This window comes from Crinia signifera, chromosome 4, assembly GCF_055691185.1.
Source record: "Crinia signifera chromosome 4, ASM5569118v1, whole genome shotgun sequence".
Lineage (NCBI taxonomy): Eukaryota > Metazoa > Chordata > Amphibia > Anura > Myobatrachidae > Crinia > Crinia signifera.
This window is the reverse complement of record NC_139220.1, coordinates 202365471-202387813: the sequence shown is the minus strand read 5'-3', so window position 1 is coordinate 202387813 and position 22343 is coordinate 202365471. Positions and strand designations below refer to the sequence as shown.

General features: G+C 40.3%; 1 protein-coding gene across 1 annotated transcript in view; it reads right to left on the bottom strand.

The window, feature by feature from the left end:
* The window catches only part of PROSER2 (proline and serine rich 2), a 38148-nt gene that overhangs the window by 6736 nt on the left and 9069 nt on the right, over nt 1-22343 (bottom strand). Inside the window, exon 2 of the mRNA XM_083183461.1 lies at nt 8562-8759. Within this exon, the coding sequence (XP_083039587.1) occupies nt 8562-8693 (132 nt within the window). The 5' untranslated portion in view covers nt 8694-8759. The remainder of the gene's footprint in view (nt 1-8561; nt 8760-22343) is intronic.

The following is a 22343-nucleotide window of genomic DNA, read 5'->3' as shown; positions in this document are numbered from 1 at the left end:
ATTCGCTGTAAACTACGGCAAATCTGAGGCATTGAATAGGGAGTCAGACTGCACCTGGCAAAATGACTCGGCACTGAAAATGCTAGGTAATTGCATGGTCGTACAGTATGTCTGAAAGCAGAATTAGCCAGCTATATACCTGGTCTTCAGAATAAAAGGGGTATTCCTTATTTTGATATGAATAAAAGGAAATGAGGTAAAATATATAAATAAAACCAAAAATAAATAAATAAAAGTGCAACATACAAAAAAGAATTTCTGGATCAACCAACCAGCAAAGCATACTATAAAATCAGAAAGTGTTGAAAAAAAAAATAAGCAGCCTTTTATAAAGTACTTACCATTTACTAATATTAGCTGAATATTTTACGCTTTATGACCAATGTAGTAACAAACTCATAACCCATATTCTGTATTTAATCTAAAGTTAACGGTTATATTAAACAAAAAAACCAAATCAACATCTGAATATTACTTATTAATCCACAAGTTCATAGTAATCAATTCAATCCAAGGGCATGGTGAAGGATGTAGTAAAATTGGTCATTGAGACCGATCATCTCGTGACAAGTGGAAAAAAACAGTGTTTAAAACAATACTGGTTATGTGTAGCATTTTGTTAATTAGTGGCTAGGGTTGCAAATTCCTTTTAAGACTTTCTTCTAGGATACAGCATTTTATTCACGTACACACTTCATCAGGCTGTCACCAGTTATTTACACATGAATTCCATGCACAGGTAAACTGTAATGACATAATAAAATGAACCATGATTCAGATCATGGAGTAAGCTGCTGCTTACAAAATAGTTTGAAAACCGGTTTTAGGAACACCAACAAAAAAAGTTATGAGATTGATTTAATCAAAATGAAATGACGTTAACAGAAAAGCTCTCTGAGGACCTACGTAAAAAAAAAAATCAAGCAGTGCCACCCCTTCCCCCACGTGTTAACATGCTTCTGAGTAAGGTTACCAGGTGAAATATGTACACCAAGGAATAAAATGCATATGCTACATGGCTTTAATTACAATTAATGTACAGAAATACAGCATCCATGCGATTTAACGGCAATTAACCTATGCAACAGCTTTACATCTGGTGTTACAGTACATATAGAATATGGTAACTCTGCTTTAAATGGAATACACATTGCTAAATTTAAAGTTATGCTTCAGTACGGCACCACCCACACTAACAGAGGCAATGTCCTGCTTCTGTATTTATGAAAATACAATAGGTTCTTTGCCAAAAGCAGGGCCGAAACTAGGGTTTCTGGTGCCCGGGGCAAGACATACATTTAGTGCCCCCCCCCCCCCCCCAAAAAAAAGGGGGACATTAAACTGGGACAGTGCGCGCCAAAATTTAGGCAATTTTTTTGGGGGGAGGGGGGGGGGGGGGGGGGGAGTGGTGTAGTCACATAGTAGTATCAATTCACATTATAGAACACACCTTAATGCCCAGTACACATTAATCAGAAGCCATTTATGTGTGCGCTAAAAATTTAGGGCATTTTTTTTTGGGGGGGGGGGGGGGGTGGTCACATAGTAGTATCAATTCACATTATAGAACACACCTTAATGCCCAGTACATATTCCAGCACACACCCTAATGCCCAGAGCACATTACACCACAAACCGTAATGCCCAGAGCACATTACACCACAAACCGTAATGCCCAGTACACATTATACCAAACACTGTGATGCCCATTATACAAAATGACACACACCGTAATGCTCATTACATATGCCACACACGCTAATGCCCGTTACGCATATTACACACTGCAATGCCCCTTACACATAATATTACATGCTGTAATGCCCATTACACATAATGCCACTGACCGTAATGCCCACTACACATAATATCACATGCCGTAATGCCCATTACAATTTATAGCACACACCGTAATGCCCATTACACATTTTAATTTGGGTAAAAGGTGTCACACACACACATATGGGGAAGAGGGGATCAGACACCAGGGAAATTGGGGCAGATAGGGTCACAGACACAGAGGAAGGGGGTAACAGGGGTCACACATGGGGGAAGGGAGTACAGGGGGGTCAGGGGGGGTCAATCCCTGGGCACTCACCAATTTGTGGGGGGAGCTGCAGGGTGTCCAGGTAGCCAGTGGATCCAGGGACAGGGCGAAGGGGGTGCCTGCTGCAGGAGGAGGGAGATGTAGTTTCCCCCATGAAGAGACAGGCAGGGCTTGTCCAGACTCCAGCCCCAGCGGGTATCGCTGGGCGCGCACTGTGTTTATCACAGACACTAGAGGTCAAGCGCACCTCTAGTGTCTGTCTGTTGTTTCAAGAATGGTGGTTCCTGATTTACTGAGCAGCCGTATTGAAAATACGGCTGCTAATTAGTGTAAAACTGCCATGAATATACGGCAGGAAAATACACTTTATTTTCCTGTCGTATTTGTCAGAAGCCTGCACGGATCAGTCAGATCCATGCAGGCTTTAGTGATTAAAAAATTGTAAATTAAATAAATAAAAAAAACAGCGTGGGGTCCCCCCCCCCACAGCTGTAACCAGCACCAGGCTGAAAGAGCCGGGGCCGGTAAAAAAAAAAAAAAAAAAAAAATGATAATAATAAAAAAAAATAATAATAATAAAAAAAAAAAAAAAAAAAATCAGGGAACCCGACAGATAGGGGTTCCCCGATTTTTAACAACCAGCCCCAGGCTCCAGGTCCGGGCCGGTTCCCAAAAAAACGGGGGACAAAATGAGTAGGGGTCCCCCGTATTTTAAGAACCAGCCCCAGGCCAAACCAGCCAGCAGGGTAATGACACAGCCGGGGGGAGACTTTTTATACAAGTCTCCCCGGCCAAAGCATTAACCCCCTGACCGGTCAGCCTGGCCAGGGGCCCTGGGGGAGTGGGGTCCCCCCAATAAAGGGGTCCCCCCCTCCAGGACTTACCTGACCAGGCTGAAGCCTGGTGCTGTCCCCGGTGGCCCTGTGCGGTGGCCACCGGGCTGATTGAGTGTAAAAAAAATAGATTTAAAAACTGTGGAACTATGAGTCCCACCAAGCCTCCCCCGCAAGCTGGGACTTGGAGAACCACAAGTCCCAGCCTGCGGGGCATTAAAGGGCCCGCTGGAACTTGTAGTTCCACAGTAAAAAAAAAAAAGTGAAATAAATACACACTGACACACAATAAAACTTTAATACATCCAAAGCCCATGTAAGCTTGCGAGCAGGGCCCTCCTACATTTTGACTGTCTGTAAATACCCTGTTTTGTTGTATCACTGTCCCCTTTGTAAAGCGCAACGGAATATGCTGCGCTATATAAGAAACGGTTAATAAATAAATAAATACATACATACTGATACTTACCTATCTTGAGCCCATAGGTAGGTCCCTGGGTCTTGTCCTGCTCCATGTCGGCGGCGTCCATCCGGGTCCGAAGAAATCCATGGGGGACCTGTGGAAGGAAATCCTACTCACCCAGGTCCTCCATGGAAGATCTGAAGTCTTGATCTGACGATCCGACGTAGTCCTGGTGTTCTTCCAGCTTCTTCAAGCTGCCCGCGACACCATCAGCTCCCCGCATCGGACTGTCAGAGAGGCGCCAAGATCCTTCATCTTCCGCGCCTCTCTATAGAATGATTCTATTGGCCGCTAGCCGGCCAATTAGGAGATGAGAAAGTCGGCTCCTGATTGGCCGCCTAGCGGCCAATAGATTCATTCTATAGAGAGGCGCGGAAGATGAAGGATCTTGGCGCCTCTCTGACAGTCCGATGCGGGGAGCTGCTGGAGTCGCCGGCAGCTTGAAGAAACTGGAAGAACACCAGGACTAAGTCGGATCAAGACTTCAGATTGTCCATGGAGGACTTGGGTGAGTAGGATTTCCTTCCACAGGTCCCCCATGGATTTCTTCGGACCCGGATGGACGCCGCCAAGACAGATGCCGCCAACCGGCGACATGGAGCAGGACAAGGCACCAGACCAAGACCCAGGGACCTGATACCCTTCCGCTGATACACCCTGGTGAAAGGCTAGATGAAACTCCCTCAAAGTTTTACACCAAACCTTAGTGAAATTTTAATATAGAGAAAATATACTCTCCTTATTTTACTTTTCTTCACCTCATCAGAGGTTCTCCATGTGAGTTAAATGGGAACATGGAAGACAATAATAGTTCGAAGAAAAAATAGTGTAATATTGCAATTATAACAAATTTATTCAAGACAATATACACAAAATACGTTATAAAAACTTTTCTTAAAAAAAAAAGACCATATGAATGGGTCTCGGGTTTGGATGGAGGTTTACCAGATTTTGGAGTTTGAAAAGCCTGTAGAGGGATCTTTTCCTCAGAATAAGGACCACTGGTCTTCCGGATAAACCAGGCCTTCAGGCGTCTCTCCCGTCCGTTGGTCTGGATTCCTCACAACCAAAGAGCCAGCTTGCTGCTACGCGTGTCGGAACTTCCTTGTTCCTTCCTCAGGCAGTAACAGTCAGATACTGCCTGAGGAAGGAACAAGGAAGTTCCGACACGCGTAGCAGCAAGCTGGCTCTTTGGTTGTGAGGAATCCAGACCAACGGACGGGAGAGACGCCTGAAGGCCTGGTTTATCCGGAAGACCAGTGGTCCTTATTCTGAGGAAAAGATCCCTCTACAGGCTTTTCAAACTCCAAAATCTGGTAAACCTCCATCCAAACCCGAGACCCATTCATATGGTCTTTTTTTTTTTTAAGAAAAGTTTTTATAACGTATTTTGTGTATATTGTCTTGAATAAATTTGTTATAATTGCAATATTACACTATTTTTTCTTCGAACTATTATTGTCTTCCATGTTCCCATTTAACTCACATGGAGAACCTCTGATGAGGTGAAGAAAAGTAAAATAAGGAGAGTATATTTTCTCTATATTAAAATTTCACTAAGGTTTGGTGTAAAACTTTGAGGGAGTTTCATCTAGCCTTTCACCAGGGTGTATCAGCGGAAGGGTATCAGCGCACAAAGTCACTGAACACCATAAATTCTATATAGTCATTTCAGTTACTAGGGAAGTAACCACAGTGACCAGTGCTGCAGACACCTATAATTCAGCGCCCTTAATACAGACTCAAAATCACCATTATTCAAGACCCAGGGACCTACCTACGGGCTAAATTTCCCCCTTAATGTCAGTCATTTAAAACATAGAAAAAAAATAAGTGAAAAAACAGAGCACACTTCATTTAAAATGTATATTTTGTATGGCCCATTACATTGGACATGTAAAGACATCACAATTTATTGTACACATACATATGCTGTGGTATGAAAGGTTCTTATTACGATACACATATACATAAAGAATCCCCCCCCCCCTCTCTGACAATTACACCTTTTTTGTTATAAAAACAGAAATATAAGTGTTCAAGTACAGAACAGTAGAGTGACACATACATGAGAGCTTGCTGGGTATTATCTAGCATATGCTCAAGTCCACAGAGATTTAAAGCGATTTAATCAAGAACGTCAGTTCCAATAAGTCACCTTACACTAATGACTAGCAGTCTTGCTTTGTGTTTGAAAACTTGCACTTCTATTGTACCAGTGAAACTAATGACATGATGGCATACTCAGAGTAAGAGGGGAGCAACTAGCCGGCATAGTGTATAAAGGCAGCCAAGGCTGGATCCATAACTGATACTTATGCCATGAATACAACATTACCACTGTGTTACATTTCTCCACCCTGATATACAAGGTAATGCAATTAAGTCACGGTTGGTCAGACATTCTTTTAGAAGCCATGTGATGTTGTAAATAGGCTCAATAAAAAAAAAAACACATGATGTACTGATATTATAACCCTTTGTGGAAGGGTTCTGCATTAAAGACACTGACCGAAACAGATAAAGAGGATAGTGTGAGCTCATGAAATAGATATTTGCATTAATTTCTGTGAGTGTATACCTGTCAGTTAGCAAGTGTAGTATAAGAAAAAAACAGAACTACTACAGGTTGAGTATCCCATATGCGAATATCAGTTATTCCAAAAACCATACATTCCAGAAAGTGAACAAAAAAATTTTTTTTTTTTGTTGCTACAAACTCACTGGGGACATTTGTAACAGCACTACTGAGGTCATGATATGTAACTGGCACTATACGTGTGCAAGAAAATGATTGCTTGGCATTCAAATTCAGTGCCTGAGATAGTACAAACTTTGTTTCATGTTTTGAAACCTTGTTTTATGCACAAATAAAATATATTTGTGTGCATTTCATGTGGTTGATGTGTTTATACAGCATAAATGCAAGATACTTCAAAATACATCATTGAAATATTAAAATATTCTGAAATACGGAATAATCCATTATCCAAAATTATCCTGGTCCCGAGCATTTTGGATAAGGGATATACAACCTGTATTATGTAAGACATTAAATGCAATTCCGCAGACCGCTGATATTACTGAACATATTACAGCCTTCTAGGTAAATCACAACATAGATTTACATAGCGGCATGAGACTTGCATTGGGTTGACCACTGAATGTTGACATGGGTTAGGTCAACACCTGAAATAGGTAGACATGCTTAAGGTCAACATGGGTGAAAGGTCGACACAGGCATTAGGTCAACAGTTAAAAGAGCGACATGGTATATTCACTTTTTTTGCGCCGACAGGCGGTATTACATGCCCTACCATCCACTAGAGTGTGAAGGGAGAATAGAATAGTGTGCCAAGGGCAGTGAGGCACCGTGCCCGAAACATGGTTAGCACAGCGAGCCATGTGAGGGGACACAGAACACAGACACGGTGTCCGTGTCGACATTCGGGATTAAAAAAAAAAGTGAAAACCCCATGTTGACCTTTTTGAATGTTGACCTAGCCATTAACAACCCAATACATGTCGACCTTGGGTTAGTCAACCCAATGACCCATACTGGCCTCATTATATATAGAAAGAAATTCAGCATTTTCCAGTGGAATGCGTATTAAAAAAACACCCCAAAAAGAACAAAAACCAAAAAGGAAAATGTAAGCAGTTCATCAGTCCCTACGCCAACAAAAAAACTGATCACAATTGGTGACCCACCCATCAGTAAATATTGTATTGGAGACTCATTAAATCATGGTGTAAGTGATGGTAACTGCAAATATTTTTTTGAGACAGCTCATACACGTATATCCTTGAGACTGTCATTAAGGGCCTTATTCAAGTTCACTCTGACAAAATCCTTCTTAGATGGACAAAACCATGTGTACTGCAGGGGGCAGATGTAAAAATGTGGAGAGAATTAGATTTGGGTGAGTTATTTTGTTCTGTGCAGGGTAAATACTGGCTGCTTTATTTTACACTGCAATATAGATCTCACTTTGAAGTAAAACCCCACCCAAATCTAATTCTCTCTGCACAAGTAACATCTGTCCCACCTGCAGTCCACATGGTTTTGTCCATCTAAGAAGGATTTTGTCAGAAAGAGTGAACTAGAATAAGGCCCTAAGTCACGGTTTCAGTTTAATTTAAACTTTCATCCCAACGCCTTTTTCACTATTGTAAAAGTCCTGGGAGTGCCTCCGCTGCTGCTCCTTTCTCAGTTTTACTTCAGAGGGCACCTAGGCATTGTATTACATCAAGGGAGTGACTACCAGTCTTTTTTCCATAGGATATTTATACACACACACACACACACGGAGAATTGTTGGCACTCAAACTTGGCAACCAGTAACAGGGTAAATGGTGCACAATATAGAAATAGAATTATATACTGGACATTCATCCCAATGCCCATCTTGTACTTGGCAACCAGTAACAGTACCAGTTTGGCTCTACAGGATGGCTCACCCAGTTGACATAATTGTCAATTGTACGTGATGTTATTTATCCCTATTCATAAACGGAAACCCCAAAATTGAGAAATTAATGGCTCCTTTGTATGCCTGAGTGCTGCCATTCTGCAGTTGTAGATTTGGGGTTCACCCTTGGAAGACACCAAGCAAGTTATTGTTGATTATTACCAGAGAGCTGGATATTTACAATATCTATAATGGTTCAAATACTGTTTTACAGAACCAGTTTATGTGGGAGGATATAAATAAAAAATGTCTGGCAGCCCAAACACCATTTACAAAAAATATCCACTTATTTCTGAGTCTGGTACATTTACTCCAAGTTGTTTGCAACACAACTTTCCTATCTGTACAGTGAATCACATATTTATGAATTTACTACACCAATACTAAAGTGTCCAGCATTGCTGCCTCATAACCCTGCGATCATGGGTTGAATTCCAATTAGGGTAATTTCTGCATGAAGTTTCAATAATCCTCCCAGCAGTTGCTTGGGTTTTGCACACGTGTTCTGGCTCTTTCCAATGGTCCAAATACATATTGTAGATCAATTGCTGCCAAAAATGGACCCTAGTGAGGTGAAAGCGTGTGTAGGGAGGTAGATGGGGGGGGGGGGGGTCTATGGAAAGTAGACCAAGCTACAATAGGATGACGGACTGATGTGAATTATTAAATATTCTTTGTATGGCATTATATAAACAAACTCTGAAAAAAAAAAAAAAACAACAACAAAAAAGAACAAATGCACTTACCAAAGTAGAACTTCGAGACCTGAAACAGTGGCTGCCTTGACTATCAAAACTGCTACTTCTCTCAAAGTCACTGCGGTTATGGAAATCCGATTCCATGCTTGAGGAGCTGAGCTTCAGTAGGTTGCTGGGCATTTCCTCAAAATTATACTTCTCTGTTTACAGAAATTGCTTCTTCACCTTGGACCATGCCCTACCACTCTAAATAAAAAAATAAAAAAAGGAAGAGGAGAAAGAAATTGGTTAGGACTAACAAAAATAAATAAATAAAACAACAATATACATAACTGTGCCATGGGGATCAATTGTGTGCCAGTCAAGTGAATTATATACTATATTTTGACACTATACTGTAGGTGAAAGTTCTAAGAAATGTATATTTTATCTACATTCATGGGGTGGCCATGTACCTCCCACCCCCATATAATGAATATACCACACAGATGTGGTTACTATCCTCACAAGTGTTGGGGTGCTCTAGCCCACAGTACTTTGGTATGTTTTTATAACTGGATACGCCACAATAACGACCACAGGTCGGGCTCAGTCATGGGTTTGTGGACCATCCACAGATGTATTAGCTTCTCATATGGCATACATAATCTGATAAGCACATTTGGTTGGGGTCTTCATTTGCAAGTAAAATGGGAAAGTAACTGTTCTGGTATTGCAAGGGAGGGGATGCGGTCATCTATTAGAATGAACTTAGGTCTACAGTCATTAGGTCTACCCCACTAGGTCGACTGGCAGGAAGGTCGACCTGACTTAAGGTCAACATGGGCCAAGGTCGACATGACTTAAGGTCGAATTTGCATAAAGGTCGACATGAGGAAGGTCGACTGGTCATAAGGTCGACATGGGTTTTTCACTGTTTTTTGAGCCGACATGTGCCGACAGGCGGTATTTCATGCCCTACCATCCACTAGGGCGTGGTGGGAGAATAAAATAGTGTGCCGAGCGCAGCGAGGCACCGTGCCCGAAGCATTGCGAGCGAAGCGAGCGATGCGAGGGTCCGATTCTCATTGCCAACTGTGTCCATGTCGACTGTGTCGACATTCGGATCCAAAAACAGTGAAAAACCCATGTCGACCTTATGACCAGTCGACCTTCCTCATGTCGACCTTCATGCAAATTCGACCTTAAGTCATGTCGACCTTGGCCCATGTCGACCTTAAGTCAGGTCGACCTTCCTGCCAGTCGACCTAGTGGCGTAGACCTAATGACTGTAGACCTAAATGCAGTCTGACGAATGATCCCATTCCCATGGGAGCAGTATAACCAATTGAAAACTAGAATCTCTCATCACTTTGTTGCATTGCCCTTCCAGTTAATGAAGATGATCTAGATTGTACAGTGCAAAACTCATAGTCACAAACAAAATGGAGACATGCTTTAGGCTGTAAAAACGTACACCCCCTACCATGCAAATATATCATCATCATAACACAACATGAAATAAGAGCTATACAGTACATGCCTCCGATTCAGTTTGACAGTATATATTATATTTTACTCAGCATATTTTAAAACATTTGTAGTTTTCCTTTTAATTAAATGTAGCACTTACATGAAGAAAGCCTGCAACCAGTTTCACATTACAATACCATTTTTAGAGGATACAGCTTGTAACCTGATGGCTTTGAAGACTTAACACAGAAAGCATTATAGCCTAATTGTCTGATACATTAAAGTGCATATGGAGTTACCTATAAAAGCAAACCATTGTTTATATTGAACATTCAGAAGTGATTCAGGCTTCATAATAAAAATATATGAAAACAGATTAATAGGCAGGTGTGTTTATTGGTATAACCAGATTCATTTAACATGAGCAATGAATAGCAAATCACTCATATTGTTAACAGAAGACAAAGGCCTCAGAAGTTGGATGATACAAATAGGACAATGATTTCCATGATAATGTATGTGCCTGACAAGTGCTCTCATCATTCATGCCCATGCCCATACTAACTGCAGTGCCCCTGCTTTTCCATACTATATTAGAGCAGGTATTCCCAACTTTGGTCCTCAAGACACCCTAATGCAGGGCTGAGCAACACTAAACCTCCATATGTTAATGAACTACACATCCCAGGATGCTTTGCATTAGTTTCGCTATGTGGCCATGCTGAAACTGATGCAAGGCAAGCTGGGATGTGTAGTTCATCAACATCTGGAGGGCTGGTGTTGCCCAGCCCTGCCCTAATGGGTAAATTTGTTCAAACTTAAAAAAAATAAATAAAAAAAAGACAGAATCTGGTTGCTATGATCAATATCATACTTCAGAACTGGGACTTCAGAGTGGGGGTGGGGGAAGAGGCAGCATTTGGAGCGGACTCTGCCTCCTCCCTGTAGTGTGAACAAGACCCGGGTTACCCGTTCACACTGCACAGCAACCAGTGAAAACCCCTTCTTTTAACCCGGGTTGGAATTCCGGGTTGCTGGACTTGGGTAATTTATAAAGGCACTTTCACACCGCACTACAACCCAAGTCTGACCCGTGTTATTTGTGCGATGTGAAAGGGGTATTAGGGATTCACATTAACAGCTCTGACCAGTAGAGATACACTAAGACAGGAAATATTTTCCTTATACACTCACTTTAGTTGCACATGCAGCAGGCGATTACATTTTAGTGGTAATAGAGATGAATCAAGAAGTCGATTTGGATACTAATTTATAATAATTATATATTCCACATACATTAAGGTGAAGTTGGCAGCAAAGGCAAAAACTACCAGTGGAGCATCATGTGCAATGCACCAGGGTCCTTGAGGACTAAGCAGCCCACTGGTGTCCAGACGAGCAGTAGTTTTTCCCATGGCCCACTGCCCGACTATTTTGACCTTCCCATCACTCACTGTTGTGCAGCCTATTATTTATTTACAGTTTCTTATATAGCACAGCATATTCCGTTGCGCTTTACAAAGGGGACAGTGATACAACAAAACAGGGTATTTACAGACAGTCAAAATGTAGGCGGGCCCTACTCGCAAGCTTACAATCTATAGGAACTATTATGAACTTGGGGGTGGGGTGGTTGGGCAGGCGAGATGCCCTAAGTATACTTTTGCATGTCGGCTCACCACTCAAAAGTTCTGCAAGTGGCAGGTAGATATACAATGTGGAAGATGCAGTGGGCACATTTGAAACAGCATGGATGAGATGTATAGAAAGAACATCAACACTAGGGGGGGGGATTTAGGAATTTCTTCTGGGAGCTGCCACTAGATGGCACCCAATGAAGCAGCTCAATTGTAGCTCAATTTGGGCATGAGTACAGCATGGGACACACTTCTGCTTGGAGCCTCCGATATAGAGCAGAAATGTGCGAATACTATGTGGTTTGAGTGCCTTAGCCAAGAGCTTACAATTTAATTGCTCTGTTGGGTGCCCATTAATTATTGTAACTGTTACGATAATTAAATTGCCACTTTGGATATTAATCTAAAAAGGAACCAAGTTTGCTCATAATGACATACTGTAAAATGCTGAGTAATGACAGCAGGTGCCCTTGCTATTAAAATGTGTAACATCCGCTGTAAACGTTCTGCTGATCACCAATGCGGATGCCTTGTGTAATAATTTACATATTCTAAACATTTGATTATACACTATACTTGTCTCGTAAGTCCAATAAAACAAACACATACTATGAAGGAGACCATGATGCATACATCTACACATTTTTTATTGCAAACACTATGTTGTGAACCACAAGTGGCCATACACCTGGTTCCCTTATCAATTGCAATTAATGGCACTACAGACCTTGGCATAGTTTAGAAATATGTAGTTTTGTTATTTTAAGGTCTTATTTTGCATGTTCGTAGCAATGCCCATGTTTTTAATATGCATTTACTGCAGTTCATGCAATAAATCTAGAAAACAAAAGATAATAGGATCAGGTTGTATGCAGGCGCGTTGCGAGGGTAGAGCTGACAGAGTACTAGCTCCGGAAGATCACAGGGCGCCGGAGCCATGCCTGCACCGCCAGCTCGTCCACTCCCTGCTGTGTCTGGGTGACATGTTGTTCGCTGCTATTTTCAATTCACGTCTCCCGCTGGACTGCTAGCCAATAGGCGTTTGCGGTCCAGCAGCCAATCAGAAGCAGCATTGGTGGCTGCTGGACAGTGAGCGCCTATTGGCTAGCAGTCCAGCAGGAGACTTGAATTGAAAATAGCGGCGGGGAGCCAGGAGCAGGCTGCTGCAGAATTCAGTCCCCCTTGGCCATGAGCAATTTCAGTCCCCCTTGGCAACTAGCAATTTCAGTCCCCGGCATAGAGTATTTATGTGTCAAATGTGTAATGGGCATTACGGTTTGTTATATAGCATACAATGGGCATTATGTGTGGCCTTATGTGTAATTGGCATTACGGCATGTGGCTTTATGTGTAATTGGTATTACAAAGTTCACTAAAATGTGCAATGGGCATTACGGTGTGGGGTATAATGTTAGGTTGTGCCCCCTTTTCACTGCGCAATAGCCCCGCCTACTACAAATCAGGGAGAAAGGGGGGCGCGAAACATTGCTCCGGGCACCGTGTCACCTAGCTACACCACTGGTTGTATGTATGTATTAGGTCTATGAACTGGACATAGCAATTTGCACTACACATAAAATGGATTATGAGCCACTGATACATATCTGCAGTGCGCCAGTTCTCATGAACAACGCAACCTTTAAACAAATTACCCACATGTGACCGATGCACCTATGAATTCATTACAATTCTAAAATTATACTCCATAAAACACCAAAGCAGTATTCGCTCTTCAATTGCCAATAAACTCCTCTAATAAAATAACACAACCATACTGTATATTTCCCAACCATATCGAACTAGGCTGTTTAGGTCCCTCTCTAAGCTGTATATGGGGGAGGGGGTGATTCAGTTTGGTTTGCAAAAGCAAACTCCTTTAATGGACAAAACCTTGTTCCATGCAGGTGGGTCAGATGTAACATGTGCAGAAAGTCACATTTGGGTGCCATTTTGTACCTATGCAGAGTAAATACTGGCTGCTTTATTTTTACACTTCAATTTAGATTTCAGTTTCAACACATCCCACCCAAATGTAGCTTTCTCTGCACAGGTTACAATGCAATCCCATGTTAAAATGCAAGGATATTGAAAGCAAAATTATATGACTTAAAAAAGTTAATGTGTGTTATTAAATCAAGCTAAAAAAATAAAAAGGATCAAATAAGTACAGCGAACTCCAATATAATATAAGGTAAGGTAAAACTGCATCTTTATCTTGCAAGTGTCTCTACAGTAAAGGGCCTAGAGAATTACGACTTTACTATTTTTTTTATATTCTACATATTATCTAATATGGTGATCATTTTAACCAGGGTGTCTATAAACTGTCTATAAACTACATTGCATTATACAAATCAGATGTTTTGGAAGTCAGTGGTAGGGTGACATTTTATAGAGAAGTTTAGTTACTAGAAAGAATTCCTGGAACCTTTGTGCATGTCAAGGTCCATACACACACAACGATGTGTCACATCGTTAACTACCATCGTTCATTTTCACCCTTGAAGTGAAAAAGAATGACCTCAGCATTGCAGTGATCGCTGGTGCACGACGGATGACAAACGACCACAAACGATGCAGGTCCTTTTTCTATTGAAAAAACAATCAATGTTAACGACCATAGCAAAATTGACCTGCATGCATGGATGATGACTATGGTCTTTAACGACCCGCGGGTACGTGCATATTTGGTAGTCGTCCATCATTCACAGCATAAACACTAGACGATGTTGAAAGATTCACCTCCTGAACAAAGTCGTTCTGGGTTGTTTTCAGAACTGAACATTCAAGCCGTTGTCGACAAGGTATTCCCAAACCAACTACAAAAATCAGAAGTCATCTGGCTATAGATAATTATTGCTTCTTATGCGAAGCCGGGGCGGGTCTCTAATCATAAATACCTTTGGAGCAATTGTGACTCATGGGTGGGAATACCGGGATAAAACACCATTCTGCTGAAACCTAGGACAGAGGATCAGAGAAATACAACATGTTCAACAAAATCAATTCTAACCCAAAAATGGTCAAAATAGATAAATCAGGTATTTTTAAAGTTGAACATCCCCAGTTACCTGATGGATAGCCAATCATTGATATCTGTTAAATCTGTTCTGGATTAGATAGTCAGAACAGGGAATCCGGGTACATACACACTGCCGAAGGCAGCAGCAACGAAGCAAGCATGGCCCATAGCATGGTCTTCCATCGGCCATCGTACAAAATACCATCTAGTCTTTACCCAGCTTAACACTGCATATGGTTTTAGGTGTCAAATAAAGTTTGTTCCCAAATGCAACATTTGGTTTAAGTCATGAGAAAAGCCTAGGATTCTTCTTGTGTTCTAATGCTTTCCAATACCATTCAAAATGTTAAAATATCCTTTTTATTTACCAAGGCAAAAGGGGTTGGTGCACTTAGCCATGACCCGATCTCGCAAAGCAACGCTAACTTTCAGAAGCGGTAAGTGATGCCACTGCACATCGGCAATAGAGGCATAGTGCTTTAAAAATTATATGTTGCATGGTTTCGTTTTATTTTCATGCACTGCATAAATCCCTAAACTGAATTTTCTGAAAACTAGAACATCATAAAACATGTATTGAAAGAAAACTAATTTCAGATCTTAGATCCTAAATATCCAAGGCTTAGTCCTTAGCAAACTCTAGTAGGCTATATATATATATATATATATATTACAGATCTGTGCTCTGTTTTGCAACTGGTCATACTGGATTTTCAAGCACAACTTCAGATTCCTAAAGCATATATAAGCTAAACAAACATGCTAGTCATTAACAAGCTAAGGTCCTGAAGACTAGTTGTTCCAATATTAGAAGATGTAGCTGGGTAAGGCTAGGTATACAGTATAGCGACAGCTTGTGTGTTTCATGCAAAGCAATTCAAGTTCCAATTGTAAAGCGCAACGGAATATGCTGCGCTATATAAGAAACTAACTATTTAAGTAGCTGAATTTCAACTGTAGTCTGCCATATCTATGTGACTGCAGAGTCAGCCATATCCATAAGCATGCATTTGTACAAGACAAACTTATACCAATAACAACGTCCCACTTCTGCCCAATTACACTCATTTAGCAGCAAGAGGGGATATGGCAGACTCTGAATATTGCACACTAGACAAAGATGTAAATGAATGCCTCTGGCATCTGAAGACGCACGCGCAGTGATAAGACTGCTGATGTGTGGCTATCTGAATGGCTAAATCAGGACCATTCTGTTGAATCAAACGTTTCCAGAGGGATCTTTATACTCTTCCACTCCAACTAGAAGCATACCTCCCAACTTCTGATGAAATGAAATAGGGACAATCGAGCGCCTGAAAAGGGGGCGGGGCATATGCAAATGAGGGTGGGTGTATGCTAATTAGCCGCAACCTCATTTTCATACGAGAATAGACGCTGTGCGCATGCGCACAGCGTCTATTCTATTAGATTGGGGGGTCTCCCAACTGCCACCCCCCCCGCAGCGGGACAAGACCCAAAAATCGGGACTGTCCCGCTGTAATCGTGACAGTTGGGAGGTATGTAGAACAATTTAATTAAAGCACTATACACTTTAAATGGTATTGCAAAAAAACTGAATTGTGGGCTTAGTTACACTAGATTTTGGACCAATACCCAATTGGCATTAAGTGCATCTAGGTCAGCATGGCAGACATATTGAACATGGTCCAAAAAGAAAATGAAAAATGGATGAGGGGTAAGAAAAGAAAAATCACTCTGAAATTCAGACAATTGTACCTCCCTGATCATAATACATCACTCACAAAAACCACAATGCTTTAGCATTATACCCACCTCTGTACTATATTATTTATGAATGTTTTAGAGTTGCTCCCATCACTGCCTACCATGCAGAGCAAATAAGACCATCACTTTAAAAGGGGGTAAGGACAAACGCAGCTTCTTCTGGTATTGTAACTTTTAACAGGCTGTCTGGCTCCCACATAACCAGGTATTATGATCATATAAAGAATCCCCTAGTGGAGGTGGTACAAGAGGTTTAAACTTAAAACAAAGATTAGCGTGTCATCCAACTTTAGAAGTGATTTTGCAAAAAAAAAAACTTCATATTTTTCTTTGATCTTTGATTAGGTCTTTATAAAGCCTACCAAACCCCCAAAAAACCTGGTGAGGAATATGGGGGAAATTTACTAAAGAAAATTTGTAAAAAAAAATAGGTGTATTTGTGTCCAGAAATACACTTATTTTTGACATTTACTATCCCAAAAAATATGGCAATTCGTATTCGTATTGATGCGCTATCAATACGAATTGCCGTATTTTCGGGATAGTAAATGTCAAAAATAAGTGTATTTCTGGATACAAATACACCTATTTTTTACAAATTTCCTTTAGTAAATTTCCCCCAATATGTCTAGAATTATATTTAGTCTTATGAAATGCAAAAAGTTTAATTTGCTATAAATGTTATTCTATCCGATTAGAAGTGCGTCATTCAACATATTCACCTTTTATTACAGCAACAAAATCTGGAATGAACTCTGAAAATCTATGGCAGAGGTTCCCAAATGCTGTTCTCAAGGAACTAGAATATCCCTTTTCCACTGAGTTTTGCTGGGTCTACCCAGATCACATAATGGTGTAAAGACTCTTTGAAAAAAGTGGCACTAGTTTGGACTATGGAAGGTTTCAGTTAAAACACATTCGAGTTTTGATACATTCTGGAGCTCAAAGAAATGATGCCAGTCTTCTCTGATCTTGCCTTATAGGGCCTTTCCCAATATTCTTTATGCAGTACAAATTAAAAGCTCTAACAAGTTTTCTACCAAAAGGACCATTCAGTGGACAAGAGTTCAACTTCCTAAAAAAATAAAAAAAATAAAGTGTTTCACATTGAACTCTACGAATGGTGATGCAGACTAATGGCTTCCATAAGCGATGTCATAAGAGATGACAAATCCACAACGGATTGTAAAAATACATTGCGAGGTTTTTCTATCAAGATATAGTAGCTGTAACTTCTGTTCGTAGAGGATATTATGAATAACTGATGTAATCAGTTTTCCAATTTAAATAAAAATCTTATTCCTCCCTCTGAAGCTATATTGGCAATGTCCACAGAGCTCTGCTTGCTGTTCTCCAGAACAATGCATCTCATCTCAATGTTACTATGAACTGTGTAACATGGCAGACCTGCACACCTACTGAATTTTGACACCAATAATTAACTATCTGTCAGTATGACCGGTTTCAGCTCACCTTGGCCACATCAACACAGGGCAGATTGTCCTGTAGAAAAACGAAACCAACCAAGGTTGGTGTGGAGCGCTTATCAGGGGTTGCTTTGGTCAAGTAGCTGCTGCTAAAGGGAGTAGTCAGCTCCCAAATAGAAAGGAATAAATAAATGAAAGATATATAGCAGCGCTGATATTACAATGTAGAAAGATTTATTACACAATTAAAAACAGAAATAAATAAAATACATTAATGAACCAATTGGTGCAAAACAATGACAAGAATAAGTGGTGGGACTGGACCCAATTATAGTCACCAAAAGTTGAATGGTAATGAACCTGCTCTGATCCAGAGAGATTGAAGGAGGGGAGTCCTTTATGGCCACTTGAATGGTGTCCTGAAGCGAGAGTGTTAATGGACTACAACCGATGGCAGATGTGGAATTAGCCCAATCGGGAGTCCCGCTGAGGTGGAAAGGTCAGGTGTCCAGACAAGGAATGTAGGCTTGAGACTCTCAAAGAAGTTGGTTTTCGATCAGATATTCTTAGCAGGTGAGGCAGTCCTCGGTGCAAATTGAGGTTTTTGGAGGTGAAGTGGGTCCAGGCAGGGGGTGTCACCAACGCGTTTCGCAGTTCTCAGACTGCTTTGTCAAGGTGTCTGTTTAGGTCCATGGGAGCCATTTTTATACCTGACTGCCCATGTGTTCATTAGCATACCAAATTGGTTCACATTACAATAAAAACAATAAAAACATTAAATGGAATTACTCGGAGACAAAGAGTATTTAGTATCATTGTACATTGCCAGTCTAATGACTATTTTAATATAAATGTAAGCCAAAAAACGTATTTATAAAGCAAGCATATATATAAGCACTTCCGGGTTATTTGCCAGGTCATTAGCATAATAACTTCCGGTTTTGTGCTACTCGTTTAAATAAACCCATTATTAAGATCTGCGGTGGTGGTATAGCACTACTTAAAAATGTGGCTGGTAGATGGGGTAATCGCCCCGTTACTCACATTTAAACTGCAGCATCAGGGCATAATCTGTGTAGATCGTAAATCGTGAATCCAGGAAGTGACGTTACGCCCGACTTTAGCCGGTGCGTACGTCACCTCCAGTTCTGTAGTGTACACAACCCGTTGTCTTGGATACCTGGCTGCGTAGGAAGTGACGTCCCGCCGAGATACGGCGTTCACGTCACATACACACAGCCAGTTGTCATGGATGCCGGGCTGAGATGGGATTGACGGTACGCCGAAATACAGCGCCCACGTCACATCCGGTCAGCTGAGTTGTGGCACGTATTTCCGGCCATCTGAAACGCAAATTGCGTGTCATTATCGATACTCATCTTTTCCGGATGTTGTGTCTCACACTTGTGTTGTCATAGCAACACCTGTAATTTGATGGTATGTTATATCTGGAATATGACACTTTAGTGAACGCCATCATGGTGACTCATAAGAAGGGGATATATCACATGTAAGCTTTGATAAACATAAACATAATCGTGACAACTGGCATAAAGGTATAAGGCACGTATAAGGTTCTGTTCATACATCATTACATCAAACATATAGGTGTTTGGGGGTCCGATTTATTTTACATATAATGGTTATTATTAGACAGAAGAGATTTGAAAAGGCTACATTATTATTAAAGAGAGAAGAGAGATAAAAGTATATATAAAAAGGAAGAATATAAAACATGATAATATAAGGAATATCCTTTATATACATGTATTGGCAGAGAGTAATATGCATTCATATAGGGTGTATCTGTGATTCTTCAATAGTTGATGCAAATTAATACTCATATGTCGAAAAAGCTTGAGGTGAATCATAGGGATCTAAGTTATACATTTTATAATGTGATTAATAGAGTATCTTATAGTGCTAGTACCAAGACATTCCACAATATTAGTACCTGGGAGTGTCGTTTTACCCAAGTTACAGTCTATGTGGCATCTCTCTCACTAGAATTAAAACGTACCTTCAATATTTGTAGTATTTTATAGCTTTTTCTCAGTATTTTATACTGTCTTCCATACGTGGACATTTTAGACAAGACTTGTGAAAATCTTAGAAAAATAATACTAATGATAATTTAAACTGGATTTAAATAAATTAAAAATAATAATTTAAAAATTAATAATAATATGCAAATATAATGAAGGGGGTCAGGGAGAAAGGAGATGGTTAGTACTCAAAAAATAATAATAATAAGTTCTTGCTCAAAGGACAACATTAAGTTCAAGTGAATCATTTAGACCTTTCGGGTGAAGGGAGTTGAATTTAAAGATCCAGTATATTTCTTGGCTGCATAAAGTTCTAAATCTGTTACCACCTCTTTTGCTGATCTCTATTTGTTCTATGCCTAATATACTAAGATCTTTAGGGTCACTTCTATGTTGTTCAAAGAAATGGCGGGACACACTGTGTAACAGATTTTTATTTATAATGTTTCTGCGGTGTTCAAGGAATCTCACTCGCATGGGTCTGGTGGTTCTACCCACATATATCAGCGCTGCTATATATCTTTCATTTATTTATTCCTTTCTATTTGGGAGCTGACTACTCCCTTTAGCAGCAGCTACTTGACCAAAGCAACCCCTGATAAGCGCTCCACACCAACCTTGGTTGGTTTCGTTTTTCTTCAATTTTTAGTCCTACGGAGCAGCTACCATGAGTTGCTTTCTCAATTACAATGACAGACTTACTCGGAGACAAAATTATTTTTCTAAGTGGGAAAAACCCACGGAATGTATTGTTAAAAATGTGGATAATCTTAAAGATGACTTTAACCTTCTGGAGGATTTGTTAAAATCCGAGACAAAGAATTGGCTGGACGCGACAAACCTCCAGAAGTATTCAGATAAAAAAATGATCCCAAGAGGTTTAAGGCTTTTTAAGCCATCAATTTTTAATGGTGATAGTATTTTCCAAGAAAAGTGGGATACTATACTGGATAAATGTTCCTTCATGCTTCTTGAACTGGTGATTGAATTTAGAATACAGAAAACAAAGTCCTTTGAAGCACAGATAGAGACTCTAAAAAACAAACTTGAAACTTTCAATCACACAGCAGAGTATAGAGAAAGAGACTTATTAACAATAGATAAGATTACCAAATTTGAACAAAATATTATTGATAATAAATGTAAAAAATTTCAGAGAGATTTAGACGACTACAACTCAGGTAACATCAGAGCTTTTAGGGAGAAACATAAACAAAGAACATATAATAGAGATCCCCCATATCAGAAACAATCTGAAAAAATTAAGAACCTTAGGGTCTATGACAGTCCCAACTTTGAACACAGCAGAGACCATCAAAATAGGGAACGCCCCTATAGAAAAAATTCCTATAGATCACAGGGAGCTAGACCCAAGGACCCAAACTCTAGAAAGAATTATAATGACTCCAGAAGAGATCAGGATTTTTTAGACATACCCCAGAGAAGGAACCATCACCTGGAAAAAGATCAGAGGGAAGGGACCCCCAAAAGGAGAAGGTTTTCAAGTGTAGAGGGAGAAGGGGGGGCAAGAAAATTCAACTAAAAAGATCAAAAAACAAAATGTTCGAAGACGAACCTAAAGTAGTTTTTAATCTATCCTCCAGACCCCTATCTTCGGAAGAGACGAGATTGCTCAATAAAGGTTTAAAATTCTCACCCACCACCCCAGCAAACATTTTTAATTTATTTGTAGAATTGAATAGATTCGTAAGGACACTCTGTAGGCAGAAATATTTTGCTAATAAAAAATTAAAAACAATAGACGATCCCGCAATGCCCATCCTCCTCGATAGTGAAGATGATGAAGCACTCTCTTCACTAATGATGCTTCTGGATGAAAACAACCCCCCAGAACATCCCACTCAAAAACTGTTTAATATAGATAAGAGCTCAATAAAAAACAAATCGGATTTTTTTCCAATAAAATCAAAAGGCACCTTTATAGAAAGTTTTTATAGGTTAACCCTTGAAGACTTTAAAAATATCTGCTCCACACAGAATACAAAAAGAAAAACAATAAAAGATAACCTGACGAGATATGAGAAAATAACTCTCAATAAATTAATCAAAGACAGTTCTATTACAATAAAACAGGCGGACAAGGGGGGGGGAATAATTATTCAAAACCGGGAGGACTACATCTGTGAGGCCCTGAGACAGCTTGAGGACGAGGGGACCTATGAGAAATTATCCTCAGACCCCACTCCGAGATTCATCAAATCCCTGGGAATATTACTCGACCAAGCACGTGAAGCAAACATCATCACTAAAGATGAATTCCGCTTCCTCCTGACTGATCATCCAATTACTCCTGTATATTACCACCTCCCCAAGATACACAAATCCCTTACCGCACCCCCTGGCCGTCCCATTATTTCTGGTGTCGGGTCCCTAACTTCTAATCTTTCCCATTATGTTGACACTTACTTACAACCACGGGTGTCCACACTGAGGTCTCACATAAAAGATACCACTCATTTTTTAAATCTAATCAACCAAAT